Source organism: Juglans microcarpa x Juglans regia, chromosome 2S, assembly GCF_004785595.1.
Source record: "Juglans microcarpa x Juglans regia isolate MS1-56 chromosome 2S, Jm3101_v1.0, whole genome shotgun sequence".
Lineage (NCBI taxonomy): Eukaryota > Viridiplantae > Streptophyta > Magnoliopsida > Fagales > Juglandaceae > Juglans > Juglans microcarpa x Juglans regia.
This window is the reverse complement of record NC_054597.1, coordinates 34571504-34599257: the sequence shown is the minus strand read 5'-3', so window position 1 is coordinate 34599257 and position 27754 is coordinate 34571504. Positions and strand designations below refer to the sequence as shown.

The following is a 27754-nucleotide window of genomic DNA, read 5'->3' as shown; positions in this document are numbered from 1 at the left end:
TTGCCAATATACTCGTTTCTAGCCATAAGCGACGGATCATGAATTCTTACCCAGAACAGAGCTTCAGTCAAATGAATCTGATGAACTTGTTGTTTCCCGTCAAAATATTTAACCTACACCAACTGCAAATCAAAAGACCAAGGTCCCTCCCGTTTCACCCTCTCCTTAGCCCTGATATCTTCAAATTCAACCAGTATTAAGACTGATCCCAAATCTTTGAATTTTATGGTCTTCACCGGACGCCAAATTTTCTTCATGGTTTGTTTGAAAGCTTCCCTATTATAGTGCCGGTCAGTCAGTAGCTTCATTATCAAACACTTTTTGCCTCGAAGAATTGCATCTTACATCATATTCGTCTCCACTTGGATTTCCTCCAGTTCTTCCTTAGTCAAAGAAAGTTTCTCATGCAGCCTCTCTAGCTCTTCCTCCATTGTGTACTAATTCACTGCAAAGAGAAGCTCAAAACTCTCTTAATATTCTGTAGATTTGGCTATGAAAACTCATGTACGTGGACAAGAAGAAGGCCTCTCCTATGGAGAGAATCCAGAGAGGATAAAAAGTCAAATTGGAGAAGGAATCTTGTTCAATTTAGAGAAGTGTATTAGTACTTAATATCTCAAACTATTAAACCTTTTTTTGTTAATATGTAGTTTTATTTTATGAAAATCTTAATTTTCTTATATCTTGTTGGTTTGGATATTATCCAATATTTTATCATGAATCCAATTGTAATTGTGAATGATTTACATAGTTATCTATGTATTATATATAAAATTATATTAATTAGGTTAAAAAATAAATATAAAGATCAACTCAACCATTTTCTATGAAAAGGTTAAACAAACCCATTTATATGAAATGAGTTAAATGGGTCTTGAGTCTGTCCCGATTAACTTAATAAAAGTTAATTATTAAACTAGCTATGCAGGTAGTGTCGTGCCACTCACTATTTATATGAATCGTGTTGGTATTTTAGGATGTTAACCTGTTTAATTAAACAAGTAGTGTTCGGATTAACCCATATGAGATAATACTCTTTAATTTAATATGACACAAACACAATTCACAAGTACGTATTACCACCATTACTTGCCCTCGCCTGGGGGAGGTCCCCTTTTCCCACCCATCGCCCCGTCTAGCATATGTGGGTGACTGACTATGTCCGGCTATCAGGTGAGCAGATTCTCAACCTCACCGTCTGGCTGCCGAGCGTGAGAAGTGATATTTAGGATTTTTTTGGTTTATATATTGCTACTAGACAGGTGGGTTCTCTACCCGCCCCGCTTGCTTTATTATTTAATATAACTATCTACATTCCCGCCCGATAATACCACCAGGCGAATTGCCCAACAGGTCTAATCAATGGGATTTTACCACGCAACCCCATCATAATTCAAGGGATTCTCAATCCCGTAGCTTAAATAAGTCTAACTTATAGGCTCCTACGGCAAACTTGTAGGTCAGCCAATAAACAAATGAGCTGAACACAAATTAATTATGGCAGCTAATTCAGACGAAGCACATCTACCTATCTTAACAATGACCATTCTAAAAAGCCGAAAAGATATTTACATATGATTTTTATACATTATAAAGCAGGAAAGGAAACTATCAGCGTCTAGTCTAGTAGACTCTAGCTACTCCATAACCATCTTCTCAAGTAACAGAGGACGCCATACTCTTTTCAGTTTCCTACGCTCGTCAACTTCCTTTCCCTTGTTGGATCTGCTGAAGAAGAGCAGCTGCCAGCTGTAATGTTGCTTGCAGTCGTTTCTGTGGATCTGCTTCTGCTTCTTTCTGTGTATTACTGTTCTGAAGCAGCTGATTTCCCTGGACCCCTTGAACCATGCGAGAAACTGCCGACACATTTGATGTCCGCTGTTGTTGCTGCTGCAACTGTTGAATTTGACCAAACTGAGATGTCGAAAGCTCAGAACTCACCTGATTATTCTGTAGAACATATTTCTGGGATATTCTTAAAGAGCTTTCAGAATCATTCGGTCTGTTTGTTGACCTAAACTCATCACCCACAGATATATGTGACGTGCTCCCTGACTGCCTCTGCTGTCCGAGAAGAGATGATGCCAACTGCGCTAGTTGATCTGGTTGCAGGGCTGCCACAGAAAAAGCAGCTGAAGTATGCGTTTCCTGAAGAAATGACTTGCCATTTCCGGATAATGAAATACCAGAAATTCCACCTTTATAATGACTAGAGCTTGTTTCTTGCCCTGTGTTTGGCACGAATGAATGGTGCTCCTGAACAACAGGAACAGCACAATTGGACACTTGTGATGGTACATCTCTAGGACCAGACATTGAATTCTGCAGATGATGGGACAAGAAATTCTGACCAGACATAGGATTTCCCTGATTTAGTTGATAGTCATGCCTGTTTTCATTGTAAGAGTCAGATACGCCATTGAGAGCATGAGCAGAACCTGAAAATGATCCAACCGGAGCTGAATTAACCACATTCCCTGAAAAAGATGCATTTGGAACTCCTAATTTACCCAAATCTTGGAAAGATGTTAATGGATGAATAGGTGGTGACGCTGTTGATGGCTTTGTATATGGTGCATCACTGTTGATGGGCAATGAATTGGTATTTTTCTTCTCATTTTGAAGATGAATAGACCCAAAATTGGAACCAGGATGCTCTAATCTCAAAACAACACCAGAGATGCTCAGCTTCCCAGGTACTTTCAGTACTTTCTCTGAGAAGTCTGATGGGGGTACAAGAAACAAGGTAGTTTTTTCATCCAACTTGGCAACTGCTGCTCGCTGTTTTTCTCCAAGATAATGCATTAATTCATTGTAGAATCCCATATCAGCATCACTTTCAGGTACAAAGAAGACAACCCAAGCTTTAGCTGCTTGATAGTAATGCTTTGAAAGCATGTCTAGACCAGTCCTTGCAGTGCAGTCTAAGAATTCAGGCCTGCATCATAATATTATTGTGACGGTGAGTCTAGTGGGAGTCCAACCGCTAGGTGTGAAAAAGGAGAAAAAATGTGCAGCTGTACACCGTAATCAAGGGAATGATTGGAAATGAAATGGCATGAAAATTTTGTAAACAGTAATAAGATTTGTGAATAAAAGTAAAATAGTTTGAGTTAAGTATTTATTAGGTTTTAGAAAATGAAAGAAAAAGTTGAATAAAAAATATCATAAAATTATAATATTATTATAATATTATTTTTATTTTGAGATTTGAAAAAATTGAATTATTTTTTGTTTTTTATTTGAAAGTTTGGGAAAGTTGTAATAATTAGTTTGAAAAAATTGTAATGATTAGTTTGAAAGTGTTTATGTTTGAATAATATTTAGGAAGGAAATGAGATGAGATGAGATGTAACAAAAAACTTTTCCAAACATCCCCTAAAGTTCTCTAGTCCTAAAAACTACTAACTTGCATGCTGTTAACCCCATAGGATTGCAACATTCCATTCTCTAGACATCATCTGAAATAAATTCATCTTATTCTTGTAGCAACTGAAGCAAGTCCATCTAAATTGCGGACAACATACAATATAAAAAACTATTTCTTAATATCCAGATATTTTGAACTCTTTATCATCCATAAATTATATAGAAAAAAGTCTCTAAATTCAGTAGATTGGGCCAAATAACGAAATAATTTAAATACGGTCTTTTTTAATTGATTAAAATACAGCTCAAATTCAGACAAACAGTCGAGAATTCAATGAAACCTGAAAAACTAATAAATAAAATTCAGTTCGACAATTTTTTTCCTTTTTCTTTTTTAATCCATAACTAAGATGGTACCTCATAATGTAATTAAAAACTCACTTATGGTGGAGGAAAGTTGTGATTGCAATTAAATAGAACCTAGGAAAGACCTAATTCTTCCAAGATGAGAACACTCGGGGTAAAGTAAAACAAAAGTATAAGAAATAAAACATTGCACCAAAACAAAGACAGTAAAGAATAACAGATGATGCAACATTATGAGAAAAACTATTTAGGCTGATGAAAACTTGGTAGGCTAAACTTTTCCAAAGCGTAAGCACCAATGAGTTACCTACTTTGGCAGATGAGAAATAGAAGGGAAAGTAGAAGATGGAACAGAGTCAGTTAATTGTGATACTATTGTATGATACATGCACCAGTATGTAATGCAGCTAGAAGCATGAAAAAGTCATTATAGGAATTAAACACTCAGATGCCCTGTAGGACAGATTTCCATGGGGCACCGCCAAAATGCACCCTGGATGAACACAGTACTTACAGCCAAAAGAATAAGAAGAAAATATCAATTAATGCATTCTCTAAGATAATATTAAATCAGAGCATCTAAGTAACTACAGGCAGAAGAAGCAGTAAGAGGGAAGTAATTAACTAGCCGATGGCAAAGCCGCAAGTAACAGGCAACAGGAAGCCCTTTTCACATTCCTAGTGCTGTTTAAAACTTATCAGAATAACTAATTCCGAAATCTCCAATTATGAACTTTATTTATTACTTACAACATGATGTCCAGGACTTTTCCCACAGGAAAGCAGCGAGCACGACATACAGGTGTTCCTCCCTTCGCAATTGTCCCTTCCCATTTCCATTCATTCAAAGAAGACTGATCCGATTCCAGCATGAATCTTTTTTTCTCAATAGGCTTTGATATTAGAGAACCAGAACCCACTTGGAAACTATCATAAGATTCTCCCCAGTGATCACTCCTTTCTCCATGAGGTACAGCTACATTTGTGCGATCAGGGGTCTGTTTATTCACATGCAATACAGCCTCAAAGTTTTTATTGAAGACCTCATGTCGAGGAAAATCAGAGAATACCTTTGGCAACCTATGTTTATCTTGTTTAAGATCAGAAAAAGGATGCTCTGGAAGGTCTTTCTCGGGTGGAAAGGGGCCAGTCTTCAATTTCTTGGCTCCATGAAAGAAATTAACATCTTCTGATAAGTCCCATGGATCCTCAGGATAATCAGATAACGGAGCACGCCCCTCTCTTGTAGAACTATCACGATGTTCATAAATATCATGTGGTGGTCCTAAATCAGACCCAACATCTCCAAACCTTGCCAGTTCACATGCATTATTTCCACCCATCCATGAAGTACGCTTCCTGTTAAAACCATGGGCATCAGAATCTCCAGTATCCAAATCAGGAAGAAACTGAGATCTTATGCTGAGATCTCCAGATAAGCTCCCAAAATTCCTATCCTGCCAAAGGTTCCCAGAATATCCCAGGTGAATGTCTGACTTGGAATGTGGGGAAGGGGGGACATTCATTGAGCTCCTTGCACCGTTGGATGAGCCAGTTTCACTCTTTGCAAAACAAATATGTACACGAGGATTTCCAAATAATTTTCCCTGAAGAATTTCTTTTGCCCTGAAAGCTGACACTACACTCCTGAATCGAACAAAGGCATAGCTGCGACCAGGAAATGCAGTAATCTTCTCAATCTCCCCAAAAGGTGAAAAGGCCTTCCTTAAGATCATTTCATCCACCTTCAACAATGCTGGAAACCCTATCCATAACACCGAACTTGGCTCCATGCTTTTGTCACTCGTATTGAACTTTTCAGGATAAAAAGGATCAGGACTAGCATGTCGTGCTCTAAACTCCCTTTGGGAGAAAGGAGATCCTCTTGATGCTGAATGCTCATCTTGATGCTGAGAGTAATCTTCATCTCGTAATGGTGTTGATGGCTTATCCTGTGATTAAAAATCTTATCAAGTTCAAGTGCAAAACCAACCTGTATTTCAAGCAGTAGAGTTGGCTTTATGCTTCAGCACACATTGAAAGGAGACCAAAAAATTGCCACTAAGCTTCATAGAATTGATGGTTTAAAAATAAAGGAATTGGCACTGGGCCTCAAGTATGTGAAGTATGAAAATTGATGTCTAGTAAATTTTGTATCGCGGAACTGTGCAAGTAACAATTATCATCAGAAGATATTCTAGGCAGCTGGCAAGGCAACCATCACAACCTACTTTACCATGAAAAATGATGGATTCTAAAGGATGGCAAAAGAACACACACAGCAAAAAGTCCTAGCAACTTTTTTGTTTTCGCCAAGTACCAAAACATCCTAGCAACTAAGTAATAAGATAAGTTTGTCAACTGTCTCACCAGTATTTTATGCATACAACATGATCCACCGTTGTTTTCTCTTTTAATAAGTTTCTGCTTCAGAGCACCCAAATTACTAAGGACTATTTCTGCGTATACACGAAACACCAAACCCTCATGTTTTTGTTTTATTAAATGTCAGATATCCTGATGCAATATTACAATATCAAGCCCAAGAATGCCACACGACCACTCAAATACAGTCAATGTTAATTTAAAGAACTAAATCGACAACAAGAGACATTTTGGAACAGTTATAAGATTGACAAAAAGTCCGTGTAAACCACCAATGAATTATGAAAAGCCAAACCAATGATTGAAACGAAACAATTCAGACGAATTCAGTAACACCCCTAAACAAACTAAAAAGAAACAAACAAACTAAAGAGGCACTGACGGGAACAATTAAGCACCCTTTTGGCATTGTCAAGACGAGCATCCTCCTCATTTAATGAAGGAACCGTCTTCAGGACAAAGGTTTGCCTGTTTGTTCCCCTGGAGTGGATAGAATAATTTAACATCTACTTCATATACTTGAGCCACTAATGGAAAAGCAAACGAGGACTGAAAGTAGATAACTGGTGATGTACACGGCAAGAACATCAGCAATGATACTTTCATCCCTTCTATTTTTGACAAGTACTTTCATCCCTTCTTAAAGAAAATTTAGTAAGGGCTGAAGGAATTTTCACTTTGCAAACAAGAAATGCACTCTCTTGGTAAACGAATCGTGGTCAGGACTATGGTTTTCCTTGATTCCCCTTTGAAAGGGGTGAACAAAGAAATTATCTTCTTGGTTGGCAATGAATTCATTTATTATTTTGTTTTTGCAAGACACATGAACACACAAAACACTGCAAAATGAAAAGGAGAGATGGAGAAACTCCGAAACTCAAATTGACACCAAGCTCGTGCAATTAAAAAGAACCACTTAATCTTCCTACTTCCTCTACAATGGACTCGCAAATTTTTAATTTCTTAATTAGTGGAAACCTTCTTATGAATGAAAGTTCTGAGAAAAAATCTGCTACCCTACCATGCATAACACATAACTAACGGATTGAAAAATCAGCTGCAGTGTGGAGTGATGGCATTCTCAACAATTTGTTTTGTTAGGTAACAGTAGCATTCTAAACATTTCTCATTTATTGTTTGCAGATGACACACTGATTTTTTGCGGGGCAGATTGAAAACCTATTCAGTCACTGAGGGCACTTCCCTTATGCTTTGAAGCTGTCTCAGGCTTAAAAGTTAACTTAGCAAAATCTGAATTGGCCCCAGTCGGACATGCCAACAATATACAGAGCTTGGCTGGCAATTTGGGCTGCAAAGCATCCTCCCTGCCCATGAAGTATCTGGGCCTTCCCTTGGGTGCCTCTTTCAAGGCTAAGACCATTTGGGATGATGTGATTGAGAAGATGGAGTGCAACTTAGCAGGTTGAAAGAGGTTGTACTTGTCGAAAGGTGGGTAGATTACCTTAATCAAGAACACACTCTCCAACCTGCCCACATACTTTGTCCTTGTTCCCTCCAACAGCTGTAGTGGCTAATCGTATTAAGAAGCTTCAATGAGACTTCATGTGGAGTGGATTATGAGAGGAATTCAAACTTCACCTCATTAACTTGAACAAGGCTTGTTCAGAGGTTGAAGCCTGAGAGGCCTTCAACAAAGCACTTCTAGGGAAGTGGTTGTGGGGCTAACACCGAGAGAGGGAGGCACTGTGAAAGCAATGATAGATTCCAAGTATGATGGAGTATGGGGGGATGGTGTTCCAATAAGGTACACGGAGCATACAGTGTGAGGTTGTAGAAGAACATTAGAAGTGGATGGGGGTTATTCTACTGATACAAGGTTCGTGGTGGGTAGCGGTTCTAGGATCAGATTTTGGCACGATGTATTGTGTGGATAACGGGCCCTTAAGACACCTTTCCTGCAGTCTATAGGATTGCACAAGATCAGGGGGCATCTGTGGCAGAGGCATTGAGTATCTCAAGTGGTTCTCCACAATGGAATGTCAATTTCCTCAGGGTGGCTCAGAAATGGAAAGTTGGGGTTTTATTCTAGTTCTTCAACGCACCGTGTTCCATGGAAGTAAGAGAATAGGAGAGAAATAAGATGCTTTGGATTCCCTCTAGGAAGAGGAAATTCAGATTATGCCCATTCTATGAGGCCATCTCTAGACACGATGACAACCCTTTTCCTTGATAGAGTATTTGGAGGACTATGACGCCACTCAAGACGGCTTTCTTTGTATGGACAGCTTCATTGAGAAAGATCCCGACCATGGGCAATCCAGGGAAATGTGGAATTATACCAATTAATTGGTGTTGCATATGTAAGAATGAAGAGACTGGATCACATGCTACTTCATTGTGAGGTTGCCAGGACCTTGTGGGACGATATCTTTAGTAGAGTTAAGATAGCATGGATTATGCTTGGGAGCATGGTCAATTTCTTCGCTAGCTGGAAAAGTTTGTATAGCATCTCACAGATTGCCGGAGTTTGAAGATCGTTCCCACATGCATTATGTGGTGCATTTGGAGGGACAGGAATGACTGAAACTTTGAAGAGACGGAGCGCTCCATGGACAATCTCAAAAGCTGCTTCTTCAACACTATTTTATGGGCAATTGCTATAGATTTCAATGGCTGAGCTTCCACGATTTCCTTGTATCATTTCTAGCTCTTGGTTTTCTCTTGTATACATCCTATGTATTTGGGCTACACCTATTTTCCTCAATAATATCAATTATATTTTTACCAATTAAAAGCATTGCTTCAAAATGTTCACCAATAGGCACTGAATGTAATTTAAAGATATACACAAGCACCAAATCCCAATAATTTCTCCAAGCACCAACAAAGGTACCTCAATATCATTTCCAACAAGCTTGCACAGCATCCAGCAACAATTTCTAACCACCTACGAAATATGAATACAAAAGAACAGGAAAATGGGCAAACAAAATGTCTTGACACATAATTGAAACAAGCCAAAGATGATCAATTAGACACGAATATAGCCATGCAAGACCACAAAAGAATGTTCTGCCAGTTCCAATAAATGGAAAAATAAGTTTAATCTAATCAAGTCAAATGAGTTTTTTTTTTACAATAAGCAACTGACTACACGTGCATACTTGAAATTCCAAAATGGCTCACATGAAGAAAAACATTATGTTACCCATGAAAACTTGTAACCTCGGAGGAAATGCAAGTTCGGAAAGCAGCATTGTCAAACCAAAGATTTTTCCATAATTAAAATTCTTGACTTCATCTTATATTAATATAGGGAAGGAAATAAGATATGGAGATGGGTGATAAACATCTACCTGTTGAGCAGTCTATCTATTCATTGTAACTAAAGGCCCACAAGTAGCAGGATCCCGCATTTGCATCAACAGGATCATGTCACTAAAACATTTAATTCCTAATATTCAGATTACCAATAACATTGAAGCAGAATTTGGTTCCCAATACCCACTTTTATGAATTTTGGCTATTTGTTTTGAATCTTGAATAGAAGAGAAGAATAACTTGGGATATCTTTCCCTTTTTTGGCAATTAATAACTCAGGATGTCAACTGCAGTAGGATATCCTCCCACCATCGGAAATGCACTAGGACTCCATTGATCCATGACCACAAATTTACATTAAGCAGTGCCAATGCTGCTTTTAAACAAACCCATATCTTCCTACACTTCTAAGAATTGTCAATTAATTCAACAAATTCCGGTGGTCGTGATTCAGGTCAATGGTAGAGATTCTGTCCCTAAAGTTTATATCAAATATGGATTATGGGATAAAGCTGTGCAAGCTTGATAACCCATCAAGCTTATCACAGGCTTCCCAATATACACAAGCACAAGACCATATGAGCATCTAAAAATGAGATCGTTCAAATCGAGTTATGTGATAGACCAGATTGAGTATAAGATATATAGAAAGGTGGTGAATATGATCCCATGTTGCTTGGAAGAGAGAAGTTTTCACAATTTATAATGATTTCAAAAGACTCCAATTGTAATCTTGACCAATCCATTTGGAGTATATGCCCAAAAGTGGCTTGAGCCTTCCTTGAGTTGTAACAAATAATATCAAAGCCAATCTCAATCAAAAGTGTGGGACTTGAGCTATGCCATGAAATAGCCAAAAGAGGACATTAGGGATTTAAGAGGAGACTATGATACCCCAAATTGAGAATAAGAAGTCTAGAAAGGTGGCGAATGGGATCCCGTATTTTTTGAGAGGAACGAATTCTTACTCTTCATAATAATTCCAATGGACTTCTATTGTAACCTTGACTAGTCAATTCGGAGTATAGGCCCAGGTGTGGCTTGGGTCTTCCTTGAGTTGTTTCAAGCTATCAATTCAACCAACAATTTGACATCACACAATGTACTGGATTCTTTAGTTATAACTTCCTAGCATCACAAAGTACAACCATATAACTTATTTCTGCCGCAAATAAAATGTGGTCAGTAGCATGAAAAGTGAATTTTTTTATTTGGCACCGGGAGTCCAAGAACAGCGTCCCGACTAATCTAGAGGGTGCACAGGTCCTCAGCAAGGAGTTTCCCACGAGTGCACCTCACCTAATTCAAGGGGAAAATCCCCCAATCCAATGGCCCCTAGAGATTGTTTGCACCCAAGAGGATTCAAACCTTAGACCTTGGAGGGAGCATACCCCCAAGACCAAAGCCTTTACCACTTGAGCCAACCCCTAGGGTTTTTGGCATGAAAAGTGAATTATATGCAGTATGTCAAAAGGACAAGAACCATTAGGAGTTCAGATTCTATATAAAGTTTATCGACATCATAACAAACACAACAAACTTGTGTGTGTATTTGATAGGTCATAGTTGAGTAAAGGAAACCAATCAGTCAGTTGGGGCAGTACCTTGAGCGCTTTTCACAACCTGCAGAAACTCTCTTTTAGCTCAGCCATAGGGAATCATTGCTACTTAATCAAATCCTTCGAAGCCTAAATTTTCACAATTTCCACAGTTGTAACATTTTTGTTGCATTTTTTTAGTATACAAGTTCTGTCTAGAACACATAAATAGTACCCAAAAATAAATAAGAAGAATAGATTGCCAAGCATCAAGATCACTAGAGCTTCCAATAAATAAATTATCTTTTGGGGTTTTTTCAGGCCGGGAGAGGGGGAGGGGAGGGGACCTGTTAAGTTTTTTACTAAAACTTGCACCCTCTAAGCTGCTGCTTTTGTGCTTCATGAAATACTCGATCATTTAATAACTGCTAAGGGCGTGTTTGGATGCCTAGAGTATCTCAAAATTTTCTGAATAGTAGTAAAATGATTTGAGTGAAGATGTTTTATTCGATTTTGGAAAATGAGAGAGAAGAAGTTGAATAAAAATATTTTTTAAAATAAGTATTATATTGGAGTTTGCAAAAGTGAAGAGATAAAGTTAAAAAAAATTGTTTCAATATTATTTTTGTTTTGAAGTTTGTGAAAGTTATATTGATTTTTGTGTTCGAGTAATAATCAGGTAATGATTAGATGCAAAAGTTAAAAATTTGAAATTGAAAAGTGATTTGTGTTTGAGTGATGTTTGGGAATGTAAGTTATGAGAAATTTTTAGAATTCTCATGTTTGCCAAACAAGCCCTAAATCGAAGGGCTGCAAATCACATGTCAAAACATCTGCATTCCTTTCACTCGCTGTTTTTATATTGTTTACAAAAAGATTTTGTTTGAAGGGGATTCCACATTTTCATTTAGTCTCAATATTCTGAATACGGTATATTAAAGAAAATACAGTCAATTCTTTGTGTGGTGTATATAAAATTATTGCCAAAGTTCTCCCAAACAGATTTTAAAATCAGATTTGACATAGGTGATTTCCAGCTTCACAATTGCCTTTGTCAAAGGTAGGCAAATTCTTGACCTGGTCCTCACTTCTAATGAATGTCATGATAGAAGATTGAGATCAGATGAGTGGTAAGTAATTTGTAAACAAGAATTATTTTTTTATATAAGTAATAAAATTTATTAATCCACATAATTAGGCGTAGCCCAAGTACACAGAAGATGAGAAAATACCTAATTACAAGCTAGAAGCTGGAAAGAGCAGCATAGAAATCATGAAAACTAGTCACATCCAATACAATAGCCGATGCCGAAAGTAACAACATATGGAATAAAAAATCTCTAATCCCTCCCAATGAACGTTCTCTATTTTTAGAACATCGTCCATTCCTCTCATTCCATATATACCACATAAGACATAATGGCACCATCTTCCAAACAGCCGCAATTTGAAGATTCCCGAATTCCTCTCCAACAAGCCAACAGATCCACTACCCTCCAAGGCATCACCCAAGCAATAACAAGCCTATCAAAAATCTCATCCCACAGAACCTTTACCACTTCACAATGGAGAAGAAGGTGGTCCACCAATTCACAATTCCTTTTGCACATAAAGCACCAATCCATTAAAAGTATACCATGCTTTCTCAAATTATTAATAGTCAGGATTTTCCCATGAGATGCCAACCAACCAAAAAACACAACCTTGAGAGCACTTTGCTTCTCCAAATGCACTTCCAAGGAAAAGCATTAGATGATTGGTTCGACATAACCTTGTACAATGATCTAACCGAAAAGTTAGATGATTGGTTCGACATAACGTTGTACAATGATCTAACCGAAAAGTTCTTATTCCCAGGATGAATCCAAATCAATCTATCCACCCCACCATTCTCCATATTCAGGGCATACAAACATGCTGAAAAAATCTGAGATATCCCCCATCTCCCAATCATGTACAGCTCTAACAAACCTCACATTCCACTGTAAAGAGCCACAGGAGTTTGCATATTGTCTGCCACAAAAGCACCTTGATCCAATGCAATCCTAAAAAGGCTTATGATCATGCAGATTCCAATTATATTCGTGAAGTGGTGGAGCATTGTCCACTGCATTCATCATTGCACTTCTAGGTATTGGTGAATCATACTACCCCGAGGTTGTTTCATAATAATCAAAGACTATGATAAGGGAACCCTACCGTAGTACTCAAAGTATATTTCCTATGTACTTGGGTTATGCCTAATTATGTGGATTTATAAATTTTCTTACTTATCAAAAAAACAAGAATCAGAGAACCCTCATCCCTATGCTTTTTGTTATTGTTATGGTGGCTTTGAGTGGGATGATCTCTGCAACAGTGTATATGGTCAGCCTGTTAGGTTTTTCCACCAGTGTCAAGGATGAAATAGGGGTTGGTATGTCTCATCTTTTGTTTGCAGACAATCTCTAGGGGTCATCGGATTGGGAGATTTTCCCCTTGAATTACCCGAGGCGCACTTGGAAGAAACTCCTTGCCAAGGGTCTGTGCACCCCCGGCAAATAATTTCTGGTTGACCATGTTCCCAGAAAAAAGATACTTTCAAGAAACTACGAGCATGACTGAAGTGGCTATACATACAAATCCATTTACGGATCTATATGCTTCAATTGGAACTGGAAGTTCCATAACAAGCAGCCGGTATACCACCATAATTAAACTGCCTTTTCTTTTTATTTTTCGGATAGGATTTATGTTGGCTTCATCGGGAGGCTCGCGTAGTTTGTTGCATCAGCCCCAAAAGGATAAGTTGCGTTGGAATTGAGAAAGTTCCGTGGAGTTCATAATTGCATAAAAGGAGTCAAAGTAGTGGCTACGGCGTGTCGAGACACTTCTTCGATGGTCCCTGTCTGCCCCGTTTATGAGCCCCTTTCCGTTTCCCTCACCCAATCTCATGAGAAGCAAGCCTAGCAGGCCCTGCCTTAACCTGTCCCCAGACAGCCAGCCCTCACCAGGCTGCTGGCATTGCTAAATGATCTACCACAAAGCAAGCTTTCCCGAATACAACAGATGCAGAAGTGGCTAAAGAAGTCAGACGAATAAAGTAGTTGGGCAACTGTATGCACAAGGGTACATTATTAGTATTCTGGAAATTGGCAATATTGAGAGAAAGAGGAAGAAAAGGATGCAGCTAGTGTGATAGATATTCTCAGTTTTGAGGTTTCAACCTCACCCATCGCCTATCTTGCTCTTCAATTATGAGCTCCCTACAAAGCCAAATATGTTTGGGACAATGCTGTTGAGAAGACAAAACGATGCTTCTCTAGTTGGAAACCGTTGTCCTTGCTGAGGGGTGGTAGAATTATGTTCATGAAGAGCATGCTATTCAACTTTCCAGCCTATTATGTCTGACTCCACTCCCTGTAGGAGTTTCCAGTTGTCTAGAGATTTTTTCTTTTTTTTTTTACAAGTAAGAAGGTATTTTATTGATACAAAAATAGGCATAGTCCAAGTACACAGAAAGTATACATGTGATTATACCTTTTTTTTTTTTAATAAGTAAACAAGTATTATTGATCAAATAATGGGCAAAAATGCCAATTACAAAATTCCTATGCCTTATCTAAGTAGGCGCATTAGAAATAAGGAAATTATGAAGGTCCATGCCATTAAAGTCCACTGCAATGGCCCAAGTACAAATAGTTCTAAAAAAGAAAACTTTTAACTCCTCCATCGATCTCTCCTTGTCTTCAAACGTCCGCTCGTTGTGGTCCTGCCACAAGCACCACATAATACAATTAGGGATAATCTTCCAAACCGCTTGATATGTTGCATGCATCGAAAAGAAGTCCAGCACGCTAATGTTTTCACCATTGTCTCTGGCATAACCCACGCTAGGTCCATTCTACTGAACACCTCGTTCCAAAGTACTCTGGCTAACTCGCAATGTAAAAGTAGATGATTCACCAACTCACCCCCCCTTCTACACATGCAACACCAATCTGCAATGATTACCCTCATTTTCCTCAGATTATCCATGGTGAGAATCTTGCCTAAGGAAGTTGTCCACACAAAAAAGCTTTGGGGGGTGCCTTGTGCCGCCAAAGCCTTATCCAAGGAAACTGTGTATCAGGTTCTTGTGTGAGAGCCTTATAAAAGGAACGAACAGTAAAAACCCCTCTCCCTACAAGTGCCCACCACAAGCCATCTTCATGCTGGATGTTAGGTCGTATGGAATATATGCAAGTATAAAAATCTACAAAACTACTCATCTCTCAATCCTGTGCCGCCCTTATGAAATTGATATTCCAATGAATACACCCTCTCAACCTAAACATCATTGCAAAAACTGATTCTATTGTCATCCCCATACACAACCTAGTGTGGCTAGAGAAAGACCTTCAACCTTTCCGGATATGCTTCCATAGCCCCACTCCATATGCCTCCTTGACTTCATTAGAGCACCAACACCTCCTTATACTCTCATACTTAGTATCAATCAGCACCTTCCATAATGCTTCCCTCTCATAATTATATCTCCACAACCATTTCCCAAGAAGAGCCTTATTGAAAACCCTCAAATTGCTAACCCCCAACCCGCCACCCCTCATTGGAGAGCACACTTTGTCCCACCCAACTAAGTGAAACTTAAACTTGTCACCAAGTCCACTCCACAGAAAATCTCATTGGAGCTACTCAACCAGAAAGGCAGCACTAGCTGGGAGAGGAAATAATGACAAAAAATATGTGGGAAGATTTGAGAGGGTACTCTTTATTAAGGTAATCCGACCCCCTTTAGACAAATACAACATTTTCCACCAAGCCAGACTTCGCTCTATCTTCTCTAATACCTCATCCCAAATAATCTTGGCTTTGGATGATGCTCCCAGAGGAAGGCCAAGATACTTGATAGGCAGCGAAGAAATCACACAGCCCAATATGTTGGCCAGCCCCCTGACATTGCGCTTCTTACCCACAACAACAGCTCAGATTTAGAGAGATTTACTTTTAAGCCGAAGACCGCTTCAAAACAAAGCAAGATAGTCTTCAGATATTGGATATGACCTGGATCTGCCTCAGAAAATAACAGCATGTCATCTACAAACAAAAGATACAAAATAATGGTAGAGCCCTGGTTAGTATCCCCCATCAAATAACCTGAGAAAAAACCACCCTCAACTCAAGCCGACAACATTCTGCATAGGGCCTCCATGACAATAACAAATGAGAGGGGTGATAATGGATAGCCTTGTCGCAACCCCCGCGAACTGTTAAAAAAACTCACATGGTCACCATTCACCAAAATCGAGAAGCCAACCATTGACACACAATGCCTCATCCACAACCTCCATCTCTCCCCAAAACCGTATCTCCTCAACAAATAAAAAAGGAATTCCCAATTAACATGGTCGTAAGCCTTCTCCATGTCTAATTTTCATAAAATACCCGGGACTCCTAATTTAATCCTGCTGTCCAAGCATTCTTTAGCAATAAGGACGAAGGCCAATATTTGTCTTCCTCTAACAAATGCATTTTGAGACTTAGAGATGATCTTATTCATGACCATCCTCATCCTATTAGAAAGAACTTTTGAAATTAACTTGTACATATAGCCCACAAGACTAATAGGACAAAAATCTTGCACCTCCATTGCACCAACCTTTTTTGGGACAAGTGCAATAAATGTAGTGTTTAAACTCTTCTCAAATTTCCCAAAAGTGAAAAATTCATGAAAAACCTGCATGACATCCTCTTTCACCACCTCCCAACAAGTCTGAAAAAATGTCATAGAAAAACCATCAGGGCCTGGAGCTGTCTTTATTCATTTTCCTAACTACCTGTTGTACCTCTTCCTCTTCAAAATGTCTCTCAAGCCAAACCATACTTGTTTAATCAATGGGCTCAAAATATAAACCATCTAATCTAGGCCTCCAATCAAAAGGTTCCGCAGGAAGCTCTTCCAAATGTCCAGCAATGTGATCCTTGATAACTGATTGGTCATAAGAAACAAAGCCATCCATGGTCAAGGTCTTGATGGCATTGTTCCTCCTATGTGAGTTGGCAACCTGGTGAAAAAACTTTGTGCATTTATCCCCCTTCCTAAGCCACAATGCCCTTGACTTTTGCCTCCAAGAAATCTCCTCCATTAGAATCGCCCTTTCTAACTCTGAAATGACTTGGCTTTTGCGGATGTTCTCTACTTCTACACCCTCCAATCCTTGTAACTCTTGTAGTAAGGTCTTCCTTTGGAGTTCTACATTGCCAAATACCTGCTCATTCCATGACTTCAAATCCTTCTTCAAAAATTTCAATTTACCTGCCTAAATAATGCTCAGAGTGCCCTATATCTGGTATGAACTCCACCATTGTCTAATCAATTCCACAAACCCATCAATTTTTAACCACATGTTCTCAAATTTAAAATACCTTCGTCCCCATTGGATGCCTCCACAATCCAACAATATAGGAAAGTGATCTGAACATACCCGTGGTAGTCGTTTCTAGCATACATCGGGAAAATGCATCTCCTAGGATGGGGATATAAGAGACCTATCTAATCTAGACCAGGTATGATTGTTAGGATTGTTAGACCATGAAGATGTACCCCTAACAAGAGGGATGTCCATAAGATCCATCTCGAATATGAAATCAGAGAATTCAACCATTGCATGGTTTTGACGTCCCTCCCCCGATCTCTCACTCGGGAACCTTGTCACATTGAAATCCCCACCGATACACCATGGGACATCCTACCAAGTACACAATCCTGCGAGTTCTTCCCATAATAACCGTCTCTCACTATCCAAATTAGAACCATAAACCCCAGCAAAGGCCGGCAAAAAACCATCTTCAGAATTTTTAAATGAACGCCCCACCGAGTATTCCCCTACAAACTCATCGAGATCCTCACCACCCTTTTATCACACATTTCCAAGACTCCACCCAACGCCCCATTCGAAGCTAAATATGACCAGCCTATGTGCCAACAGCCCCAAATACTCCGGATAATACTTCTTGTAATAAACTTCAATTTAGCCTCCATCAAACAAATGATGTCTACCTTCCATTGTCTCAACAAATTTTTTATTCGAAGGCATTTATCTATCTCATTCAACCCCCTAACATTCCAAATAAGAAGTTTGGGCTTCATTTATCAGCAGCTACAACCCTCCCTTTGTTCCTACCTCGGCTTCCACTCCCCTCCTTTCCTTCATAATTAATAGACCAAGATAGCCATCTCAATTCTCTGTTTCTTTTAGACCCCATACCTTGGTGGTAGTGACCTGCCTCAAGTGCTGTTAGGAGTGCCTTGAATTGATCTTCAAAATCCTCACAAGAGATCCCTACACAATTTTGAATTTACTCCACTTTTTGAATGACACAATCTGAGGATGAACAAGGAGGTACGGTACAAATAGGGATAGAATCATCCCCAGCTTCCTTATCTTCCATATTATCAAGATGGTAGGGAAACATCTCTGGAATGGGTGTGGAAGCTGATTGGGATCTAGCTTCCTCACACTGTTGTAACTCCTCATCCATGTTAGACCCAAATAAAACCAATGTTCCTTCTACTTCACCCATTGATGCCGCACTCTTAGAAACGACAGAACAGATTGTCTCAATTGCTTGGTCGTTTTCCGGCGCCGGAATAGTAATTTGCACTATGTTGTGGTCAATCTCCTGCACATAACTCTCCAGCAACCCTTTCTATGATATCCCCCCTTGCTTCTGGCCTCCCAGATACACTACTACCCTCACATCTACCAAGCACTGGGATGAGGTTTGGATAGTGAGTTGAGATGAGATGAGTTCAGATGAAAGTTAAAAGTTGAATAAAATATTGTTAAAATATTATTTTTTAATATTATTATTGTTTTGGGATTTGAAATAAATTGAATTGTTTATTATATTTTATATAAAAATTTAGAAAAGTTGTAATGATTAGATGAGATGAGTTGAGATCAACTCTCAATCCAAACAGGGCCAAAGGCGTAATCTATGTGTCCAGCGTCAAAGACGTCAACATCGCAGACATGGTGACAGGAGGCAACCCAGAGGTCACCGGTGAATTGATCTATGACATCCCACAGAGCATCCACCCTCCCAGTAGTACGTCGTGCCTTGCCCTCTGTATTTATTTCTCAGTCAATACCGGCGCAAGGCTTCAAACACATATGTCACTAGGAACTACGCCCGACCTCGCCGGCAGAGGAGTCAGTGACACCCCTGGCCGTTGTGCTAGTGTCGTCACGGGCCCATATGTGGACGTAGATCCCACTTCGAAATGGGTATTCCACTTCAAAATGGGTATCCCACTTCGAAATGGGCATAAGCCCAGTCCGTTTCCCCCTAAACCACCTTGTCTAGAGAAGATACAATGAAATGTTTTGTGGAGAGGCATGAGGACAGAGCCTAAATTCCATCTAGTGAAGTGGTCCAATGTGTGTTCGTCAATTGTATAAGGTGGTTTAAGGGTGACAAATTCAGTTATGTTCAACCAAACTTTCTTGTGAAGGTGACTATGGCATTATGCTTATGAAAGAGAGAGCCTTTGTACTAGTGGAGATAAAGTATGGGAGTTTGGATGGAGGTTGGTGTTCTTATGAGGTTATGGATCTATTGGGGGTTGGTCTTTGGATGAACATTAGAAGGGGTTGGATGGATTTTACCCACTTTACTAGATTTGTGGTAGTGACGGGTCCAAAATATGTTTCTAGCATAATGTGCAGTGTAAAAATCAATCCTTGAAAGGTACTTTCCCAAACAAATTCAGCATTGCACATGTTACGGATGCTTATGGAGAGGAACATTGTCAACTGTCGCATAATTTCTTTCAATGGACGTTAATTTTCTTAGAGAAGCTAATGACTAGGAAGTGGATATCATTAGTCCCTTTTTTAACCCAAGGAAAGCCATCTTTGTCCTATTCAAGATAGATTGGGCGTAGTGACTAATGAAGGTCCAAGCCACAACTAGTCTTATATCCAAAAAGACTAGTCAATATTATAATTGGAACCTCTTGGAATCATTATAAAAGGCAAGAATCTCTCCCTCCCAAGTAATGTGGGATTCCCATCACCACCTACCTATACTCAATACGGGGTATTACAATCTCCGTCCATTAAATATTTGGCATATTCGTCAGGCCATCTATCATAAATGGCATGGCTTAAACCCCACACTTCTTGTTTAGGTTTTCTCCAATAACTTTTGTAACAATCCAAGGAAGACTCAAGCCACATTTAGATTTAGGCCTATAATGTAAAATGACTAGTCATTGCTACAATTAGAATCTCTTAGAATCATTATAAAAGGCAAGGACTTTTCCCTTCAAAACAATGTAGGATTCCATACTCGGTATAGAATATTAAATTGGGTTATGCCATCTCGACCAATGGATCTTCCAACATGATGGAAAGGACAGTTCAGTAGTCATCACGGTGCATTATTTTGGACAATAACCCATTGTATGATGCGACATATTTGGTGAGAGAGGATTGAGCATAGCTTTAAAGATTGTGAGAATTGATTATTGGACCTCAAGTCTTTCTTTCTTAACATAGTGGGTCAATGGACTGTGGTACACAACAGTATTGCTTTTCCCGCTTCTACTTTTCAGGATTTCCTATATTTATTTCCTTTTGCACTTTAGTGTATGTCTTGTATGCTTCTTCTGGACTAAGATCACACCCTTTTTGATTAAATAAAACTTATCTTAACAATTCCTAATGAGTTCCAAAACTCTCATAAAACATATGAAAAATGGTAGAAAAGAACTTCTCCTTCCCCCACCTTGACAAGTCCCATTAAAGAAAACTAATTATTCAGCAGCTACTCAAACGTCAAACCGAAAGAATAAACACGTTATCTAACCTTTTCTCCCCCAAAATTAAGTGCCTATCGAATAAGAAATAACCTAAGGGAATTGAAAATTATAGAGAGAGCAATCTAAAGATACCATGTAGCCAGCAGGAAGCTTGCTAATAAGAGTTCCCAATGCTATTTCCATGAGGTACATTTTAGATGCTGCAGCAAAATCATCAGATGCAGGTAGGCCATTACAAACACGCACATATGTCACTCCCTCCCACGATTCCCAAATATAACACCATATATTCACAAAAAATGTACATAATGCACGACTTAGCAGCAAAAGTGAAGCAACAGAACCTTTTGAGCTGTTTCTTCCATGGATACGTGAATCCATACCTTTTTTCAATTCAGGCACAATTCAATTAAATTTTTAAAACGAAAGATAATTCCAACATATAAAAAAAAAGGCATGAAAGGTTTTTAAACTGGGAGAGAAATCTTATGAGTGGCAAACAACAATTTTGTTAAAGCATTAAGACCTGCAGGATTCTCTCACTTGTTGATCATTAGTGGTAAAGGTAGTGCGCTTCCATCATATCAGTTCCTCGAGGCAACTATTTGGGACTCTGGTAGATAAGTTTCTTCCAGACAAGATGCTTTTTCTTTTGAATCAGGAAGTTTAGTGAAGTGCTCGAGGTTCATATATGAAAAGAGAGATCAGTCTGCTCAAGCTATTTTTTATGCTGAATGGAGGACACCCTTTGTTTCAACTCATATGAGCTTATTGTTTAACTTTCAGCATGTGTCAAAGTACAAATGTTCCAAGGCTACCTCACAATTGCAATTTATTAAATTATGATAGCAATTAAGGATGGAAATCATTTAGTTATTTAACACGTGAAGCACCCATATCTTTCTCATACAATCTTCTACTCTTACTAAGAATTGCTACCGATGGATATGAAGCCCGAATTTCTTACATCTCATATTACATCCGACTTGCATTTCATTTTGCACTCCTTTTTTTTTTCAGTCACCTTATCTTTTGATATAAAAAAAAAATATATCTAGATTTGAATTTGTTTAAATGAGCACATCAAATAAATATTTCATCAGTAGACCCAGTACAGACTGCAGACTCAGCATGACCCAGTAAATTGTTTTTGATAGGTAAGAATTTTATTAATATGAATAAAAGACTAGCCCGACGAACCAGTAAACTTAATGTGACCACTACCACAATTGGCAGATTAATATGGACATGCTTAAAGGAAATTAACCCTAGTGTAGTATATAATCATGATCCTATGGCCTCTCACACTCTGTAAGTCTTTTGGATATGTTAATGTGCATAGAGATTAGCAATACAAATTGAAATTCATGACGTGGAACCACCGAATATGGCTGGTTAACAAATGTAAAGACCTTGTTTCATCTAGTAATTCAAGCTTTACTGAATCAAGAGGATATTTCCGACAACTGTATTGTGGAAAATGTGTGCATATCAAAAGGTAGAAAGAAATACCAATTGAAGATACATTGGACTTGTGCTAGAACATGTGAAAAACTTCTCAAATGCACTGAGAGACTCGAAACAAGATTCCACTACTGGATCATGATAATTTGTAACTCTAGTTCCTCCACTGTCAAGCCACTTGAAAAATGAAACTTACATGCCTTCCTCTCAGGAATCTAGTTGTACTGATATTTAAGGATTTTGAAAAGGATCACAGTAAATTGTTAGCATAATTATACGACCTTCTTATAACGAAAATCAATTCTAAACTTTCCAATGGTACGTATAGCACTTGTCTATGGATTTCAATGGATTTTAGAATACCCATCTGAAAAAGCAGATAGAGCACCATCTATTGTCCTACGCTATATGCTATAACCCACTACTGTAGATCAATCTACTCCAAAGGCATTTTGCCCATATGGGGTCCTTGTGATAAAAGTCAAATGGTAAATAAAAGATAACTTTAAACACTAAAAACATTGTGAATGATTGTTTTTTAGATTATATAAATTCTATATCAGTTTTATGAAAATTTCCCCCATTAAACTGCAAGCATGATATTTTCTATGGCAAAGGGAGAGATTTTTTTTTTTTTTTTTTTTTTTTTAATTTTTGGCGCAACTCGTTTTCTATGGTCTATTTATAAACTACTGATTTAAAGGGACACCAGGTGCAGAAAAATGCTACACTCCGTTCTAGAATTAAACCTTGATTTCTCAAGCTTGTATGTGATTTCAACACTAAACAGCTGCGATGAAAAAACTTTTCCTGTTATTGCACATACTCAGTTAACCATGCAGCTGCCAAAGATATATATATATATATATATATTACAAATATATTACACTCATTCTAAAACCACAATTAATGAATTGGAAAATTAGAAGACACACCGCTTTGCCTCTTATCTCATCTTTTTTTTTTTCTCTTTTGAATTTGCCCATGAACTGCATGTGTTCTTTTAGTGTTTATTTTTAGACTATTGAGGGTCTGAGACCAGACCAAATTCGAAACTCTTACGAATAAGCGCACAAGAGAGAAAGTAGAAAGCCAAATAAGTTGCATGCCTCTTCTTTTTGTGATATAGAGGCACATTCAAGCCTTAATAGTAACATTTAAGACCTAAGACTTTCTGATATTAATAAGCATATAGGGCATTGGAGTGTGAAACTTGACGATATTGCTTAGTAATTTCCGTTTAAATGGAAAATTAAATGAAGACTGCCACCGTTGTTAACCATAATGTGTACATGATGGAGTGCATCCATTGCCTGGGTTAGATTACGGAAAAAAGTAGATTAACAACGAGTCATATTTCTCTTGCTATTGCTCTTGCTTGAAAACTATGAAAGGCGGGTGCTATATAGCGGGGCCCTGATATTGACGAAATGAATTGAAATATTAACTGTGTAAAAGTATACATAGATACATGCATACACGTATCACACAATATTTTATGGAGAAAGAAAGCGTGCCTAAGAATGTAACAGACATGATAAAAGGTAGCTGGGGGTGGGCAGGACTAACCGCCTTGGTAAACTCAATTCTAAGCGGGTTGCCGGCAATGGGAAACCCTTGAAGTGCATTGATGGCAACGAAGGCATCATCTTCCCTCTTGAAATTAATGAAAGCGTAGCTACGGCCAGGCTGGAAAGCAACGCTTTCGAGCTCCCCGAACTGTAAGAAATAATGGCTAAGGTCGTGCTCGAGTGTGGCGTGGGAAAGGTTGCCAACCCAGAGGTGTCTGGAGGGCGGATTCTTGTTACTGATGTTGCGGCTGCCAAAATTGTCTTCAAATCTCGAAGCCCTTCGGAATCGGCCCCGTCCTCCTCGGCCCGACTAAAATACGAACACATAAATTTAAATAAATAATTGCTACTCTAAAAAAATGCAACTGTTATTGCAGTTGTAATCCAAAAGAAGAAGTATGGAAACGTGGATTTGATTAGGTCAGTTTCAGTAGCCAATTCAAGTGACTAATAAAATGAGTAAGCGTGAATAAAAACCCGAAACATGAAAGCCTAAGAAGCCTTCATTTAGGGCACAAACCCTAAGGCTAAGAGATTCGATTTGATTCCAATGAGATTGATGACCGAGACAAAAGAAACAAAATAGAGCAAATTAGTTTCATAGTTAATAACTATTACCATTGTGTTGCAGTGATGTTTGTTGTAACGGGAGGAGCACCGCCAAATCCAATTTCCAATTTATGAAACCTAACTTCTTCTTGGTTTGTTGAGAAAATTTGAAAGGGTCGGAGCAATAGCAAGGATCGTTGTCTCAGAGACCCTCGGTTGCTATCTCAGAGGCTCAGACAGAACCACAACGAATTTCTTGTAGAAAGTTGTAGGGTTTGGGATTGAGCGGTGATTAGTTTTTTTTTCCTTTTTTTATTTTTTTATTTTTTTATTTTTTTTTTTTATTTTTTAAGAAGATGATGTGGTACGTGGAAGTGGGAATTTGGAACCTTTACCTGCGATAAGATTCCCGTTGGAAAAATTCGGACAGAAGCTTCATACTCATTTGCATCACTTAAAATTATATCACGTTATTTTTTTAAAAGTTTTACTATTCATAAGTCTCATACATCACACATCATTATTTTTTATTTTTTTTAATTTTTTAAATTTTTTTATTTTTTTTCTTTTTAAAATAATTGAATTCTTCTACTCATCATCCATATACCACACATTTGATAAAAGAAAAAAATTAAGAAAAATAACAAAAAAGGTAATGTGTGGTGTATGAAGCTTATGAATAGAATTTTTCTATTTTTTTTTTTTTACTCTTATACTTCATAATGTGTAGCACGTCTCTTTTATGTTTGTTTTGTAATAGAAAAAGGAAAATGTTGGTGAAGCCTCAAACTTATCGCTCAATCTTACCGTTCATATATTTTATTTTTATTTTTTATTTTTTTATTTAATAGTTGTTTTTATAAAAAATAGACTTCATTAACAAAACAGCAAGTTTACAAATGTCTCTCAGTCCAAAGGACTTGAAAAATTACATTAGGAAAAGATCCCCACCACAAGCTAATATCGTTAACATTCCAAGCTAGCCTTGCAAGTTTGTGTTGCTTCATTATAAATTCTGCCAACATGTCTAATTTCACAACTGTTGAATCTTGCCATCAGCTCCTTTGCATCCTTGATAGCATTGCCTACCATGGACATGGATAGATCAGTCTTTTGCAGCTCCTATACCATGATCAATGAATCACTTTCAATGATAAAGTTGTTAATCTCCAAATGAACACATAGTTGAAGACCACTGAGGATAGCCAACATTTCGATTCCTGAGAGTAAGCGAGATGCAGGGGTTTGTTGCTGAGTAATCAGGAAAAAAAGTTGGTAGTAAATACTAGCATTAGAGTTACTTAGGGTGATGAGATTGTTCTTGTGCAGAATCAACAACAGGCTACTAATGCTTTGGTTAATGATTCTCATCCACTCCCTACAATGATTGCAGCCGAAACAGAGATGATGGGAGAGGAAGCAGGGGATTTACAGAATGTAATTGTGGTGCATGCCAAAGAAGGTTCATTAAGTGTGGATGATCTTTGTCTGGAAGGGACATCAGTGTCAGATCCAAAACCTGAGTTACCTTCAGAGGTCCTTCCTCAGGAGAAAGACTATTATACAGAAGCTGAGGGTGATGATGCTAAGAAAAAATACAACAAAAAATAGTTTGAAAAAGTAAGGAGCTCTTCTCGTGTTTATACCCAAGCCACTAAATTATCTCTATGATTGGTTCCATCTTTGTATGGAATATTAAAGGGATAGGAACCTCTAAAGGTTGTTTAAAGAAGTTAATTGGTACTCTAAAGCCTGATATTGTTGTTCTAATGGAGCCGTTTCACAATTTTGATAAAGCTCAAGGTTTGATGAGATGCATGCATTTTGAGAATGGTATTTCTAATGAAGAAGTTGGTAGGAAAGTTTGGATTTTCTGGAATAACGTCATGGTGGTGCAAGTTGTTCGCATCAGTTCACAATTTATTTCGATTCGTGTAGGGGCGGCACCTCAACAGTTCTTGTGTGATTTTATTTACGCAAAGTGTACTCAACTGGAAAGGTAAGAGTTATGGGATGACCTTAGCTTACACCGTCTTGGGGGCTGAGCCTTGTTTATTTGTAGAAGACTTCAATGTTATTCGATCTAACTCAGAAAGGACGGGTGGATTCATCAAGGTGGCTTGATTGAAATGAAAACAAAGGATAAAAGGTTTACCTGGTGTAACAGTCAGCGTGGGCTAGCCAGAAGCTGGGCGAAGCTTGATCATGTGTTTCTTGATGCCACTTTAATTTCAAGATATTCAAATGTTGTTTGTTCATACTTACCGAGATCGACATCTGATCATTGCCCGATGCACATTGAGTTAACCAAAGATCCTTTCTCTTATGGCTCTTCTTCGCTTCGGTTCCAACGGATGTGGGTTGATCATCCTGAATTTTTTGTTTGTGTTTAGAGAGCTTGGATAGTACCTGTTGAAGGTATGGGTTTATGGAAGCTTGCTAATAAATTAAAACAAGTCTGGGGCGGCTCTCCATGAATGGAATAAGGTGGTTTTTGGTCAGACTACAGCCAAGATTGATTAGATTGAGGAGCAAGTGGAGAGGCTTGAAAGCAAGTTACTGTAGGGTTGGGATGAAGATACTGATAGGGATAAAACTTGGCTTTTGCAGAACTGTCTTCATGGAGGCGCAAGGAGGATACTAGGTTGGTGCAGATGGCTAAGTTAAAATGGAAGGTGGATGGTGACCGTAACTCCTCCTTTTTCATGCTTGTTTGAAGAATAAGAGACGGAAATGCATTTCGGATATGAAAGCTATGGAAGGGGTTGTTTTTTATTCGTTGGACGCCATACGTCAAGGAGCCGTGGATTATTCCTCCGATTTTCTTCAAGCGAACCCTTCGAGAGACCTTCCAGATCTTTCTTATTTAATCTCGCCCGTTATTTCCAATGAGGAGAATGTCCGTATCTATTGCACTCCTACTATGGATGAAGTCTTTGTGGCTATTTGTTCGATTCCAACAAATAGTTCTCCGGGGCTTGATGGTTTTGGTGCGGGTTTTTTCAAGAGTTGCTGGGAGGTAGTGAAGGTGGATGTCTAGGAAGCAATTTCGAAACAGAATTGCTACAGGTACCCGGCATTGCGTACGGTTTGAGGAACCAGCTGACATGGCCAGTATTATTTATATTAAAAAAAAACCGAAATCAGATGCAGAAGCAAATCAAACCCATCCCCAACGCCAAAATCATCTCAGTAGCTACAGATCCCCCAGCGCCAAAATCTAAAATTGGTCTCACTTGCAAAGCAAACCAAAGAAAAAAGCTGTAGCGTCGAGTACCTGTAGCGTCTCTTGCAAAATAGGTCTCATTTGCAAAATCGATTTCACCTGCAAAGCAAACCAATATCTATCTCAGAAATCAAACCCACGACGGGTACCTGTAGCGTCACCGAACCCCATAGTCTCGGAGAAAGTAGGGCTTTTT

The 27754-nt window shown here is 38.5% G+C and overlaps 1 protein-coding gene across 1 annotated transcript; it reads right to left on the bottom strand.

Annotated features, from left to right (window-relative positions):
• Positions 1–1356: 1356 nt before the first annotated feature.
• LOC121252002 (flowering time control protein FPA) lies at positions 1357–24673 on the bottom strand. Its single transcript, XM_041151449.1, has 4 exons — positions 24402–24673; positions 23782–24093; positions 4486–5687; positions 1357–2938 (listed from the first exon to the last, which is right to left on the bottom strand). The coding sequence occupies exons 1-4, from the start codon at positions 24402–24404 to the stop codon at positions 1702–1704; spliced, it is 2754 nt and encodes a 917-aa protein (XP_041007383.1). The 5' UTR covers positions 24405–24673; the 3' UTR covers positions 1357–1701.
• Positions 24674–27754: the final 3081 nt, after the last annotated feature.